We start from the raw sequence: 16,163 nt of genomic DNA on the forward strand, positions 1-16,163 counted from the left end.
TCTTTGACCTTCTGTTGTATCATGTCTGCAGTCTCTGACCATCTCCTGTATCATGTCTGCAGTCTCTGACCATCTCCTGTATCATGTCTGCAGTCTCTGACCTTCTCTTGTATCATGTCTTCAGTCTCTGACCTTCTCTTGTATCATGTCTGCAATCTCTGACCAGATTCTGTACCATGTCTGCAGTGTCTGACTGTCTCTTGTATCATGTCTACAGTCTCTGACCATCTATTCTATCTTGTCTGTAGTCTCTGACCATCTCCTGTACTATGTCTGCAGTCTCTGACTGTCTCTTGTATCGTGTCTACAGTCTCTGACCATCTCCTGTACCATGTCTACAGTCTCTGATCATCTCCTGTACTATGTCTGCAGTCTCTGACTGTCTCTTGTATCATGTCTACAGTCTCTGATCATCTCCTGTACTATCTCTGCAGTCTCTAATCATCTCCTGTACCATGTCTGCAGTCTCTGACCATCTCCTGTACTATGTCTGCAGCCTCTGACTGTCTCTTGTATCATGTCTACAGTCTCTGATCATCTCCTGTACCATGTCTGCAGTCTTTATTCATCTCCTGTACCATGTCTGCAGTCTCTGATCATCTCCTGTACTATGTCTGCAGTCTCTGACCATCTCTTGTATCATGTCTGCAATCTCTGACCAGCTTCTGTACCATGTCTGCAGTGTCTGACTGTCTCTTGTATCATGTCTGCAGTCTCTGACCATCTATTCTATCTTGTCTGTAGTCTCCGACCATCTCCTGTATTATGTCTGCAGTTTCTGACCATCTCTTGTATCATGTCTGCAGTCTCTGACCATCTCCTGTATCATGTCTGCAGTCTCTGACCATCTCCTGTACTATGTCTGCAGTCTCTGACCATCTCTTGTATTATGTCTGCAGTCTCTGACCATCTCCTGTACTATGTATGCAGTCTCTGACCATCTCCTGTACTATGTATGCAGTCTCTGATCATCTCCTGTACCATGTCTGCAGTCTCTGATCATCTCCTGTACCATGTCTACAGTCTCTGATCATCTCCTGTACCATGTCTACAGTCTCTGATCATCTCCTGTACCATGTCTGCAGTCTCTGATCATCTCCTGTACCATGTCTGCAGTCTCTGATCATCTCCTGTACCATGTCTGCAGTCTCTGATCATCTCCTGTACTATGTCTGCAGTCTCTGACCATCTCTTGTATCATGTCTGCAATCTCTGACCAGCTTCTGTACCATGTCTGCAGTGTCTGACTGTCTCTTGTATCATGTCTGCAGTCTCTGACCATCTATTCTATCTTGTCTGTAGTCTCCGACCATCTCCTGTATTATGTCTGCAGTTTCTGACCATCTCTTGTATCATGTCTGCAGTCTCTGACCATCTCCTGTATCATGTCTGCAGTCTCTGACCATCGCCTGTACTATGTCTGCAGTCTCTGACCATCTCTTGTATTATGTCTGCAGTCTCTGACCATCTCCTGTACTATGTATGCAGTCTCTGACCATCTCCTGTACTATGTATGCAGTCTCTGATCATCTCCTGTACCATGTCTGCAGTCTCTGATCATCTCCTGTACCATGTCTACAGTCTCTGATCATCTCCTGTACCATGTCTGCAGTCTCTGATCATCTCCTGTACTATGTCTGCAGTCTCTGATTATCTCCTGTATTATGCCTGCAGTCTCTGATCATCTCCTGTACCATGTCTGCAGTCTCTGATCATCCCCTGTAGTATGTCTGCAGTCTCTGACCATCTCCTGTACTATGTCTGCAGTCTCTGATCATCTCCTGTATCATGTCTGCAGTCTCTGATCATCTCCTGTACCATGTCTGCAGTCTCTGATCATCTCCTGCATCATGTCTGCAGTCTCTGACTATCTCTTGTATCATGTCTGCAGTCTTTGATCGTATCCTGTATTATGTCTGGGGACTCTTTCTAACAGAAGCTCTCTCTGTGTGCATCAGAGAGACTCCCCTCCAGGTCTCATTAGTGTTCTCTCTTCCTGTATTTTCTTAATTGTTAAGAGATCATGGGAGGATTTCAGGGTAACAAAGACTTCTTAGGGGAGCAGCTCTGTATTTGAGTCGTTGCCATAGAATCATTTGTAAAGGGGAGGAGTTGGTAAGATGACCACGCCCATGTTGGGCACCAGAAATATTTCTGCACCCAGGCGTCTGTGACCCTAGGATCGGCCCTGGTCTGGTGTCTCTCATCTTCCTCTTGACAATACCCCACAGATTCTCTATGGGGTTTAGGTCAGGCGAATTTGCTGGCCAAGCACAGTGATTGATACCATGATCATTAAACCAGGTGTTGATAGTTTTGGCAGTGTGGGCACGTGCCAAGTCCTACTGGAAAATGTAATCAGCATCTCCATAAAGCTGGTCAGCAGAGGGAAGCATGAAGTGCTCTAGAATTTCCTGGTAGAGGGCTGCGCTGACTTTGGACTTGATAAAACACAGTGGACCAACACCAGCAGATGACATGGCTCCCCAAATCATCACTGACTGTGGAAAGTTCACACTAGACCTCATGCAACTTGGATTCTGTGTTTTGTGTACATTTTTGGTTTTGGGCTTAATACCGCTTTAATCTCTTAGCCTCAGAAGGTACGCTTGGAGCATTGTGACCCCTCAAAGTAGACCTTCTAGACAGCTGCAAGGACCTAGCAGAAGATGGAGCCTTCCTGACTCTACAGAACTTGGACAAATACATTTTAGAAGGAGTTCACTTTTAGTAAACTCTTCATAACCAGGTCACACGTTACTTGGATGACCCAGCCACTCCAACATAGCTGGTGTTTCTATCTAGGAATTTAAAACCAAAGGACGAGTCCTTGGGAGCAAAGTACTGAATACTGTGAGTTTGGTTGCCTTGACCTGCCAACTCAGCTACTTATCTCTTACATTGGGTTTTAGAAAAACTTGTGTCAGTCTGACCTTTTATCTCTTTCCCGAATTTGACTTGTGATTTGGAATTACATGTAGCTAGTTCTGCAGTTTGGTGGTGATTCATCCACTGCTAAAGATCAACATCTCTCCTAAAGCAGTGTGAGTTGCTGACTTGTTATCTGTAGTGGTGAGGGGCCTCCGGAGGCTTATTGTTGAGTTCATTGAGGACGTCTTTGTGTTTTTGTACTATGACCTGAAAACAAGCCAGTTCTCCTTGAATCAGGGCTTGGTGCAATGTCCCGTAATAAATGGGATCTGACATAAATTCCACCGATCTGTGAAATTTGCAGTTCTGTAAACACTGTTAAAGGGAGTCTGTCATTTTTGTGTGCATTCCTGCCAAAGGCCCTTCCTTTTTTTCTTGAAAAAATATACTTTATGCATATTAAAATATATAAAAAAACAAATACTTAATCAGATTACATTCCACACTGTACTGTGAGACAGCACATGAAAACCGCAATACAATACAGTTCCAACCACAAAATAAATGACATTTGCTCAGTGGTGTGATGCCTAATGTGCAGTGAGGAGTAAAGCTCCCCGAATCATCACATCATGCATGATGCCGCTTTAAGCGTGTAGGTGTGGCCCGGGCCTACTACCCGCAGGGGGAAGAGAACTCACACAAAGAATGGTTGATGCAGCAAAGTGTATTCTTTTGGAAATGTTGAGAGAATAGAGCAACTGCAGCCACAGTGGCAGGCCCGGGACAAGTGGTGGTCAGTGCCCTGGGCACTGTAGTTTCATTGTGAGATGCGGGGGGGGGGGGGGGCCGCAGAGAGATTGAGGGGGGAGGAGATTTGTGTTGGGAGGAAGTATTTGGGGGGCAGCAGGGGGGTAAGAATTGTCCTAGGTGGGGAAATTTGGGTGTTTGTGCTGGAAGTGGTGATTTGGGGGGAGTTGTGTTGGGAGGGGTAGAAGAGAATTTGTGCTAGGAGGGATGACTTGGGGGGTTTGCGCTAGAAGAGGTGATATGTTAGAGGAGGGAGGGGATTTGTGCTAGGAGGAGAATTTTTTTTTGAGGGGTGGAGGATTTGTGCTAGGAGTGGTATCCTTTTTTTGAGGGGGCGGGACTTGTGCTGGGGGCAGAGATTTGTGCTCAGAGGGGGGATTTCAGCAGGGGAGTAGATTTGTACTGGGAAGAGGGGGAATTTATGATTAGGAAGTAATCATGCAGATTAGTGCCCAATTTTGTTTTAGATGGGGAGGATTTTTGCTGACGCATAATGTGCATACATGTTGGGGGGAGGGGGGGGGGCGACGCAGTTTGGCATGTTAGCCTGGGTTCTAGGTGACCTTGTCCCGACACTGCTCACTGGACAGGAACACTTACAAGGAACCAGACAAGGAGAGACAGTGCACACTGTAGCCACCTGACAGCCTCTGGCAGGGGTGGGGGTTGGAAGACAGACCGGCAACTGGGCCCTTAACACCAGTGTCCCCGCCCGGTCGTCATTGTACAATAGGCCGGGCGGGAGCACAGTTGTTCTAGGAGGATGTCATATGTTGTCCTCCCAGGATCGCGTCTCGAGCAATTTCAGATGTGCAGTGCCTGAGATGAACTGTCCCGCATGTCCTACACGACACCAGAGTAAAAATAAAAACGACTGTACAATATTTCACCAAGCAACTGATGGAGGATAGGAAGGAGGGATAAGTTATGGGGAAAGAGTTCACAGGCCTAAAGTTTTATTGAAGCACAAAGACACATAAGGGAGAGTGGGATGAAAGGGGAACATTTTCTCAGACGTCCTCGTCCTCCTTAGAGTCTATAAGGTTATAGTCTCTGAAAAGACTGTAGACCAATCTACAATGTTCCTCAATGGACCTCCTCTTTCTCTGGCAGGCACCATCAATGTTCTGTTGTGCAAATGCACTACATGTCCACGCAGAACACCAAAGGTTGATGTCTGCTTGTAGTACAAAGTTCATGTTTCAGGGCCAGATCCTGTCCAAAGGGGCACTGACAGAAGGCATGCAAAGCAGTTACTTTTACACTTGGATTGTCATCCATACCAGATCTTTGTGCCTGTTGGTAAGTCTCTTGGACAAAACATTCCTCCAGAACACCTTACCACCAAAGGTTCTTCCTTGACCAACTTATTGCCATTTTCCCCCCCTTACTGCTCTGTTATTCGCAGAGCATATGTGAAATAGACAGTGCTTCCAGGTATGGGAGGGCATGTAACCTCCTTCTAGGATTTATTGCACAGACTTGAGTAGCCAATCACCAAGTTTGAACACTGTCATGTAAGGAAGACATCCACAACTCTTTTACAGCTCCAACACCATCCAATACAGCCTTTGGACAGTGCTTGGACTCCTGGCTCTGATAATAATGACCTGTGAAAGTGGCTATAAGTGGTCAGAGGTGGGTTTTCAAATGATCTTGTCACTTTGCCCTAAAAGGGCAAAGTTACAGAATCTCTTTAAAGTGCACTTGTGCCCAGGCTACAGTGCTATATATAATAAAGTACAGTAATACCTTGGATTACAAGCATTATTAGTTCCAGAAGCATGCTTGTAATCCAAAGAACTCGTATATCAAAGCGAGTTTCCCCATAAGAAATAATGGAAACTCAGATGATTCGTTCCACAACCACTGCTGGTGTATGCAGTACTGTATGTGGCCAGAGGTGTGGGGCGCTGGTGTATGCAGTACTGTATGTGGCCAGAGGTGCGGGGGTGCTGGTGACGCTCTGAAACACTCGGGAACTGTTGACACTTTTGGGTGCTCCGACGCACGTTACGCCCGCCCCACCCAGCTGGGAGTGTCTCCGAGTTCTCCAGGAAGCGCTGGGAGCCACCAGCGGCCCTGGACCTCTGGCCACATATGGTAATATATACACCAGTGGCTTCAGTCCTGCTCGTCATGCGAGACAGCACTTGCAAATCATGTCAGGATTTTAAAAAACACATAACTCGTCTTGCAAACGCTCGTATACCACGTTACTCGCAAACCGAGGTATCACTGTATTTACATGTTCTCAAAAAGCAATAAAAGGGCTTTAACAAGCCACCTCTGATCTCTCTAGCTGCTTGCACTGTGAACTAACTCATTCTCAAGTATTACAACAAGCAGAGCTAAACAACCTAAGGCACATGTGTCAGGGTGGGCATTCAATGTCATTTTCTGTGGCATATAGAAGATAGTCATGGGGCTAGGGATGAGCTGAACACCCCCGGTTCGGTTCACACCAGAACATGCGAACAGGCACAAAAATTTGTACGAACAAGCGAACACCGTTAAAGTCTATGGGACACGAACAATGAAAAATCAAAAGTGCTAATTTTAAAGGCTTACAGTATATGCAAGTTATTGCTAATAAAAGTGTATGGGGACCCGGGTCCTGCCCCAAGGGGACATGTATCAGTGCAAAAAAAGTTTTAAAAACTGCAGTTTTTCAGGAGCAGTGATTTTAATAATGCTTAAAGTGAAACAATAAAAATTAAAATGAATGTTTAGAACAATACCTGTCGTTCCCAGACACACACATGTGCGCAGGTGCCAACAAAGGACGAGCAGAACAGCCACGGGCACATATGCGAACGCGCGTGTGCACGCGCCTGTCACCAGGACTGGTGCCAAATGGCCTATTTAAACGAAGCTTCAGCGATGTCTAGTTGCTGCTTGGTCTACAGCGTTTATGTGAATCCTGATTCTTGTGTTTGACTTCTGATACTGATCCGGCTTGCTCCCTACTACCTCTGTCTGCTTCCTGCTCCGACCCCTGGATTAACTACGGACTCTGTCTCTGCCTGCTGCTCCTGTTTACCCTGCAACTGTTGCAAACCATGCCTGTGACCCAACTACACCTCTGCCTGCCGTTTATGTCTCACTATTAGTAGTCCTTGAGCCAACGCTGTATGAGAGACCTTCCTCCACACGTCAGGCTCACCAACCAGGTATGTGACAGTACCAAGCAGCCATGACAGCCTGCAGGAGGAACCTCTCCCTTACATGAAGTCTGCCAGAGTCTCGCAGGTCTTACACAAGCAGTCAAGACCCTGCAGGAGAAGTAGGTTCAACTTGAGGAACATGTGCAAGTCCTGCCTTCATCTGCTACCACTGTTGCTTCTGCTTCCAATACTGTGACTACTCAGGCAATGACCAGTGCACCAGTGTTCCCGCACCAGGAATTACATTTTCCTGTGCCACGAGTACCAAGCCCTGAAAGATTCTCTGGAGACCGGACTAAGTTTAGAGCATTCCGCAATGCCTGTCAGCTCTATTTTTCACTCCAACCACAGACTTTTTCAGCAGAAACTACAAAGGTGGGATTCATCATATCCTTGCTCCAGGGTGCACCCCAAACCTGGGCTCATCATCTATTAGAAGTAAAGGACGCACAACTAAATACCATGTCCTCCTTCTTCCAGGCAATGTCCCAGCTGTATGAGGACCCTCAATGAACTACTACTGCCGAGTCGTCTCTCCATGCACTCCGGCAAGGCTGCATAGCGGTCGAGGACTATGTTACTGACTTCAGATGCTGGAGTGCAGACACTGGCTGGAACAATGCAGCTCTACGACATAATTTCCGCCTGGGGTTATCAGAAAGTCTGAAGGATGAATTAGCTCATGTGGGTGTGCCAAGTTCTCTGGAAGATTTCATTACATTATCGGTCCAGATTGATCGTTGCCTAAGAGAACGCAGGTGGGAAAAAACCCTAGTTAGACTTACCGGTAACGGTATTTCTACGAGTCTTTCAGGACAGCACCTGGAGAGAGCGCAGCTCCACCCACTTTCCCAGGAAACACTGCAGTCAGTTTCTTTAAAGACCGGACACTTCCACCATGGCCTCAGTTGTTCATAGAGTACCTCCAGCCATGCTGAAATTAGATAAGCAGAACACAGCAATAACACATCTTACAACCTCAAAACTTAGGGCGGGTCATCGGCGCTGTCCTGAAAGACTCGTAGAAATACCGTTACCGGTAAGTCTAACTAGGGTTTTCTCCCTTCGTCTTTCAGGACAGCACCTGGAGATGATAAAAGAGTACTTACTCTAGGGTGGGACCACCGCCTGCAGGACCTTCCTGCCAAACGACTGTTCCGCTGCTGATAGCAAGTCCAACCTGTAGTGGCGGGTGAAGGTGGAGAAACTTGTCCACGTGGCCGCTTTACAGATCCGACCCGGGGAAGCCCCTGCCCTCTCCGCCCAGGACGTTGCTACTGCCCTTGTTGAATGGGCTACTACCCCCTTAGGGGGCTCTGCTCCTGAAGCTTTATAAGCTTCGCTGATGGCCATTCTGAGCCATCTACCTATGGTGCTTTTGGATGCTCTATACCCCTTCCGTGGACCAGAGAAGAGAACAAAGAGCGAATCTGATCTTCTAAAATCTTTCGTTATCTCTATATAATGTAATAAACACCTTCTCACGTCCAGGGAATGGAAAGACCTCTCCTTAGCACTGGACGGGTTAGGACAAAAGGTAGGGAGAATTATCTCTTGTTCCCTATGAAATGCTGATGCCACCTTTGGCAAGAAACCCGGGTCAGTTTTTAGCACTACCCGGTCTGGAAAAATATAACAAAAGGGTTCTCTTATGGAAAGAGCTTGTAACTCGCTTACTCTCCTAGCTGAAGTTACTGCTACTAACAGGACTATTTTTAACGACCATAGCCTGATTGACGCTTCCTCTGGAGGTTCAAACGGCCCTTTGATTAGACCCCGCAGAACCACAGACAGGTCCCATCTAGGAAAAAACTTAAAAGGTATTGGCCTAGCTCTGGCCAATGCCTTGAAAAACCTAATAATAAGCGGCTCCCTTGATAACTGCCTCTCAAGAAAAACCGATAATGCAGCTACCTGCACTTTTAGGGTGCTAGCTGCCAACCCCATCTCCATTCCCTCATGGAGAAACTCTAGCACTGAAGCGATTTCCTGTGGCGAAAGTATCCTAATCGCACACCAGCTATTAAATCGTTTCCACGTTTTGAAGTAGATGGCCCTGGTAACCTCTTTACGACTGTTCAGCAGGGTAGAGACCAGTTTATCTGAAAGGCCCTTATTTTTTAACATCTGCTCCTCAGTAACCAACCTGTCAACCTGAGATGCTGGGTATTTGGGTGATGAAGGGGGCCCTGCGTTAGGAGGTCCTTCCGAAGCGGAAGCTCCCAATAAGGTTCCACCGCCATCCCCTGTATTGTTGCGAACCAAGCCCGTTTGGGCCAGAAAGGAGCCACCAGAATCATCGTCGTGTTCTCTTTCTGTAGCTTTCTTAAGACCAAGGGGATCATCTGAAAGGGGGGAAAGGCGTAGCACAACTGGAATTTCCATGGCTGCGCTAATGCATCCAATCCCTCTGCCTGATCCTGCCTGTTCAGTGAGAAGAAGGCCTCTACTTTTGCATTCTTTTGGGATGCGAAAAGATCTATTTGGGGCATTCCCCATCTTTCTGTTAGTTGTTGAAAAGTCTCTACATTTAGACTCCATTCTGCTTCCAGTACTCTTTCTCTGCTCAGAAAGTCTGCCATAAGGTTTAAATCTCCCTTCAGATGTATCGCTGTTATGGAGTTTAGCCTGTCTTCTGCCCAGGCTAGAATCTGGAGTGCCAAGGATAGCAGAGCCCTGCTCCTTGTTCCTCCCTGCCTTGATATATAGGCCACCGCTGTGGCATTGTCCGATAGGACCTGAACATGATGGCCCCGGACTGTTCTTTCGAAGGCCCATAGACCCAAGAGAATAGCCCTCAGCTCTCTCCAATTGGAGGACTTTCTGGCTTCCCAGTCTGTCCAACTCCCCTGAGCCATCTGCTCGTCCAGGTGGGCGCCCCAACCCCAGGAACTTGCGTCTGTTGTTAATCTTTTCTGCAAAGGAAAACTCCAGAGCAGACCCCTGTTCAGGTTTGAGTGATTTCTCCACCACCAAAGCTTCCTCTGAACCCGCGCAGGTATCCTTATTAATTTTTCTAGGGACTCTCCATAGGACCAACTCGTTAAAATTGTCTGCTGGAGCTCCCTTCCATGTAGACGTGCCCACTGCACCGCTGGAATAGTCGCAGTGAGTAGCCCTAAGACCGACATAGCTGCTCTTATGGAGATTGGCATATTTGTCTGCGTCTTCTTCACTGCCTCCTGAAGCTTCTCCCTCTTCCCTTCGGGGAGAAAAATTTTCTCCTGGATGGAATCTATCGTGTAACCCAAGAATAGTATGGTCTGAGATGGAATCAAGTTTGATTTCTCCTCGTTGATTATCCATCCTAGACCTACCAGGTGTCTCATTGTCTTTTCCAGATCTCTCACTAACAGGTCCCTTGTTTTGGCAAAAATTAGTAGATCGTCCAGATAGGGCAGGACTGATACCCCCTCTACTCTGAGTGGGGCCAAGGCCTCCGCCAGGACTTTTGTAAAAATCCTCGGAGAAGATGACAGCCCGAAAGGGAGAGCTCTGAACTGGAGATGAAGGGTAGATTCCCCCAGTTTTATCGCAAACCTTAGGTGTTTCTGAGATGTTGACGCTACTGGTACATGCAAGTATGCATCTCTCAGGTCTATGGAAGCCATAAAACATCCCGGGGTCAGGAGATTCTTTACTGAGAATATTGTGTCCATCCTGAACTTCTTGTACCTGATAGCCTTGTTTAGAATCTTCAGGTTCAGGATGAGCCTGAATTTTCCCGACGGTTTCTTCACAAGAAATATGTGTGAATAGCACCCCTGTTCTAATTCCCCAGGGGGTACGTTCACTATCACTTTTTGTAGCATCAAGTCCTTCAGGATAGCTGTCATTGCTAGTGACTTTTCTGAGTCTCGGGGAGCCTGGGTTATGTAAAAACGCACAGGAGGAGGTTGAGAAAATTCCAGCCTGTAACCCTCCAAGATGGTCCTGAGGATAAACTGGCTGCTTGTTATAGTCTTCCACTGTAAAAAGAAGGTCTGTAACCTTGCTCCCACAGTTGGCTGACCGTCACTGGGTTTTTGGGCTTGTGGTTGGGGGGCGAAAAAGTACTCCTGACTTACCCCTCCCTCTTTGAGACTTCCAAGGCCTTTTGTAGCCTGCCTCTTTGGTATCTGGGGTCTTTCGAAAAGCACGAAAATTTCTGTTGCCTTGCGGAAGTACCTTCTTCTTTATAGGGAAAGCCTTCTTTTTGTCAGCTGTTCTGTCAAGAATAGCTTCCAGCCCAGGGCCAAACACTAGATCACCTTCAAAGGGTAAACCGCATAATTTTGTCTTTGAAGCAGTATCCCCTGTCCATGTCTTGACCCATAACGCCCTGCGAGCTGAGTTTATCAGAGCTGTGGATCTGGCTGACATCCTGATTGACTCCGCTGAGGCATCTGCTATATACCCTACCGCCCTTGATAACACCGGTAGCGTATCTAGCAGATCCTTACGAGGCGTCCCTGCCTCAATGTGGATCTTCAGCTGCTCCAGCCAGTGTTCCAGATTTCTGGCTACCACAGTTGAGGCCATGGCAGGCTTCAAATTTGCTAAAGAAGAATCCCATGCCTTCCTTAATAGGGAGTCTGCCTTTTTGTCCATGGTATCTTTAAGGATACCCATGTCCTCAAAGGCCAGGTCAGTATTCCTAGATACCTGGGAAAAGGCTGCGTCTAGTCTTGGCTTTTTATTCCAAATATGCGAGCTATCCTCATCAAACGGAAACCTTCGCTTGAGGGATTTAGAAAAGAAGGGGGCTCTCTCTGGATCCTTCCACTCCCTTTTAATGGTCTCTGATAGGAATTTATGTACAGGAAAAACCCTGTGTTTTTCCTCCCCGAGGCCTTGGAACATCTTATCGTGTAGGGATAGCTGAGCCTTATCCTCTGTGATGTTAAGGGTAGTATGAATTGTTCTTAGTAAATCATCTACCTCCTCAAGGGATAACTTGTACCTAGAAGAAGGAGAAGAAGCTTCATTTACTTCTTCTGCTTCCTCCTCCGAATTTAGTAAAATGTTACTTTCCTCCTCCTCTGAGTCGCTGCCCCCTCTGGATGCTGAAACAGAGGATTGAGAATGTGGCACCACACTGCTATGCGCCGTTGGACGCCTATCTAGGTAGGACCTGAAGGACTCAAAGGTGTCTGCCAGTTCCTTCCTGAAAGAGCTTAGCAATTCGCTTTGTTGAGCTGCAGGACTAGCAGGAGCTGTCTCCTCCTTAACTATGTCCGTAATGCAAGATTTGCATAATACTTTGGGCCAGGAATCCCTCAGTAACCCCTTACAAGAGGGACACTTCCTTTTAACAATAGGGGAGACATGCTTGGTCTTCTCCTTAGCCTTCTGCAATATCCCAAGGGAAAAAAGACAATAGCTGAACCATATTTCACAAACAACAGTTTACATGCTGTATAAGGAACACAGAAAAAAACACCACCAAGGAAGTTAACCCTTTAACACCTATGATCTGTTCCACAGCCGGTGAATCACCCCACAGATCCACCTTAAAACATAATTAATCACTTATCCCTCCTTTAGTACTCAGGACCAAGTGATCTGCAGGCTCCCCACTTTTTTTTTTTTTTTTTTTTTTTTTTTAGGGAAGGGATAATAACTAAACATTATAAATGCCCATAGAGTAAAAGACAGAGACCAGTATCCCTGCTTACCTGAGCCTGGCTGATTGTTGTGGCTCCTGCTCCTGCCACCGCCGTCTGATCGTCCTCCATTATTGACAGGACACACAGCGGCGTTTGTGCTCTTTTATTTGATTTTCCCGGGCCGCTCACCGCTGTGAGGGCCGGAAATGAAATCAGCCATGGAGACCGCCCCCCCCTCCTGCGTTCCAGCGGCCGGAACCGGAAGCCGCGTCGCGCCGCTCGAGGCCCCGCCCCCGGTCGGAAATGACACGCTTGCCATCCGAACCCGGAAGGCGTGCGGCCCGTGGAATAGACGCCGCTCTACTCCACAGCCCTGCCACCGGTCTGTAGGAGCGGGACCCTCGCAGCCTGGCTCTCGCCGAGCATGAAGAGGAGGAGGCACCGGAGAATCCCCCACACGTCAGGGAGGATGCTGGGCTGTCTTTGGAAAAGAAGAAAAACGATCCGGTATGCCCTAACCTTCACCACCTGGAGAAAGCGCAGCACACCCCTGGTTCCCTGCAGCGCTTCCACCATGGCGGAGGAAACACTACAACTGAGGCCATGGTGGAAGTGTCCGGTCTTTAAAGAAACTGACTGCAGTGTTTCCTGGGAAAGTGGGTGGAGCTGCGCTCTCTCCAGGTGCTGTCCTGAAAGACGAAGGGAGAAATCTGCATTTCTGTCCCAGCCTGTATGGATGATGCCTAAAGTTCCAGTTCCTGCTCAACCAACATCTGTCAAGTTGGTTCTCTCTGCACCAGAAGCAGTAACACCCATACGACTTGGCCTGATTCATCCATCACTCTCCTTTGAAGAACGTTCATGACATCTTCAGGGCAATCTCTGCCTCTACTGTGGAGGAGCCGGCCACTATGTGCGGATTTATCCAGCTAAATTACGTAGATGTCTCTCCGTCTCTTCAGCAAGCCAGGCGCCCCTGTCAGCAACCTCAGCTCATATTGCGCTCCCTGTCTCCTTCCAGCTTCCAGGAAGAAACGTGTCAGTTACGGCAATCATTGACTCAGGGGCTTGCAGTTGCTTCATCGACCTGGCATTTGCAGCTCAACAACGTATTCCTCTTCAACATAAGAAACAGGAACTTACCGTATTCCTGTCTGATGGCTCTTGTGTGAAATCTGGACTAGTGACCAAGGAAACCCCACCATTGTTAAATGTGACCCCTAACAATCATAAGGAACTTTTACACCTAGATGTAATCTCTTTACCCCTGTTTCCTGTTATTTTGGGCCTACCATGGCTACAGGCCCATAATTTCCAGATTGATTGGAGATCTGGTAGTATCAAGTACAGTCATCATACTGTCAGAAGCACTGTCTACCCGAACCCACTGTGTCACCCTCTACTCTGCTATGTATGGACATTGATGCTGAACTCTGCCAAAGGGTGCCTGGGGCTTATCATGAATACCTGGACGTTTTCATTAAACGGGGAGCAGACACCCTTCCCCCACACTGAGCCTACGACTGCCCCATTGAGCTTCTTTCAGGGGCTGAAATTCTGTTTGATTGGATCTTCCTACTGTCCGAAAAGGAATTAGGAACTCTGAAAGAATATATTGATGAGAACCTTCAGTTCATCCGCACTTCTACTTCACCTGCTGGGGCAGGGATATTCTTTGTGGAGAAGAAGGACCATTCACTACAACCATGTGTAGACTACCGTGAGCTAAACAAGATCACAGTGAAAAATCATTATCCCCTTCCCTTGGTCCCAGAACTCTTCCAGAGACTTCGTTTTGCTACCATCTTTACAAAATTAGACTTGAGAGGATCTTATAATTGTATCTGCATACGGGACGGAGATGAGTGGAAGACTGCTTTCCATACCCATTTTGGCCATTACGAGTACCTTGTCATGCCATTTGGTCCATTTCAACATTTCATCAACGACCTCTTTATAGACTATCTGGACATCTTTGTCATTGTCTACTTAGATGACATTCGTGTATTTTCCACTTCTCTTGAAATCCACCTGGAACATGTCAAGAGTGTTCTCTGCAGTCTCCGCCAACATGGACTCTATGCCAAGCCTGAGAAGTGTGAGTTCGAGCAGCAAAGTATTCAGTTCTTGGGCTTGATCACCTCCACCGGAGGGATTGACATGGATCCTCAAAAAGTTTCGGCAATCCTGACTTGGTCAGCACCCACGGATAAGAAGGGGATCCAGCGGTTCATGAGGTTCGCTAATTTTTAACGCAGATTCATTAAGAACTTTTCAGCTATCATCACACCCATTACTCAACTCGCCAAGCAGGGTGTTCGCTTCCGCTGGTCTCCTGAATCCCATTCTGCCTTTGAGACACTTAAAGGACTGTTTACATCCGCTCCTGTACTAAGCCATCCCACCCAGCACTACCTTATATCCTGGAAGTAGACGCTTCTGAGAGTGCAGTCACCCCCAGAAGAAGAACCAACTGGGCATCCGGAGGCTGCCCGTAAGGAGGGGGCAATGTCAGGAAAGACATCTGCATTGCATAGCTGCCGTTCCCAGACACACACATGGGAGCAGGCGCCAACAAAGGACGAGCAGAACAGCCTCGGGCACATATGCGAATGCGCGTGTGCAAACGCGTGTTCGCATGCTCGCGCCTGTCACTAGGACTGGCGGCAAACGACCTATTTAAACAGAGCTTCAGTGCTGTCTAGTTTCTGCTTGGTCTACAGCGTTTATGTGAATTCTGATTCCTATGTTTGGCTTCTGATACTGATTTGGCTTGCTCCTGAGTCCCGACTACTTCTGCTTCCTGCTCCGACCCCTGGCTTAACTATGGACTCTGTCTCTGCCTGCTGCTCCTGTTTACCCTGCATCTGTTGCCAACCCTGCCTGTGACCCAACTACACCTCTGCCTGCCTTTTATGTCTGATCTACCTGTCTGTTACCGACCCGGCTCGCCTGACCCTGCTTCCAGCTCCTCCAGCCTGCTACAGCTCCTTCAGTCTAGCTCAGCACCTTCAGGTTCCTGCTTCCTGTTGTGCATCCACAGTCTGTCATCAGCCAAGTCTGCCAGCCTGTCTGCTGCCTCATCTGCCTGCTACCAGCCAAGTACGGCTTCCTGCCTGTGAGTTCCTGGCTACTAACTGCACAGACTTCTGGACTGATCCTAGGCACTTTTACCCCACCGTGCTTCAGTGGCTGCTGTCTCACTATCAGTAGTCCTCGAGCCAGAGCTATTTACTTTAGAAATGTCATTTTGCTGTGGTATTGTTCTAAACATGGGAAAGATGTGCTACTTTACAGGCATACTAAGGACACCCCCTAGGCACGATATTTAAAGAAATAGTTCATTTTTATTGTTTTACTTTAAACATTATTAAAATCACTGCTCCTGAAAAAATGGCCGTTTTTTTAACTTTTTTTGCATTGATACATGTCCCCTGGGGCAGGACCCGGGTCCCCAAACACTTTTTATGGCAATAACTTGTATATAAGCCTTTAAAATGAGCACTTTTGGTTTTTCATGTTAGTGTCCCATAGACTTTAACGGTGTTCCGCAGCTTTCGAATTTGCCGCAAACACCAGATAATGTTCGGCGAACACCCGATGATTAAGGCGGACTTACGTTCGACTCGAACATCAGCTCATCCCTACATGTGGCATTGCTTATAGGCTCAGACTTGCCCCCTGGAGGACCAGAGGATCCTTTGGCGAGCCCCTGCTCCCTACAAAC

General features: G+C 47.5%; 1 protein-coding gene across 1 annotated transcript; it reads right to left on the minus strand.

Annotated features, from left to right (window-relative positions):
• Positions 1 to 7,654: 7,654 nt before the first annotated feature.
• Positions 7,655 to 13,131, minus strand: LOC141133338 (uncharacterized). The gene is made up of 2 exons (XM_073622655.1): positions 7,958 to 13,131; positions 7,655 to 7,782 (listed from the first exon to the last, which is right to left on the minus strand). The coding sequence occupies exon 1, from the start codon at positions 10,464 to 10,466 to the stop codon at positions 7,959 to 7,961; it is 2,508 nt and encodes an 835-aa protein (XP_073478756.1). The 5' UTR covers positions 10,467 to 13,131; the 3' UTR covers positions 7,655 to 7,782; position 7,958.
• Positions 13,132 to 16,163: the final 3,032 nt, after the last annotated feature.

The sequence above is a fragment of the Aquarana catesbeiana genome, linkage group LG03 (genome assembly GCF_042186555.1).
Source record: "Aquarana catesbeiana isolate 2022-GZ linkage group LG03, ASM4218655v1, whole genome shotgun sequence".
Lineage (NCBI taxonomy): Eukaryota > Metazoa > Chordata > Amphibia > Anura > Ranidae > Aquarana > Aquarana catesbeiana.

Excerpts from the sequence above, each read along its gene's own strand:
- LOC141133338 (XM_073622655.1), bottom strand. The coding sequence starts at position 10,466 with ATGTTTTATGGCTTCCATAGACCTGAGAGATGCATACTTGCATGTACC.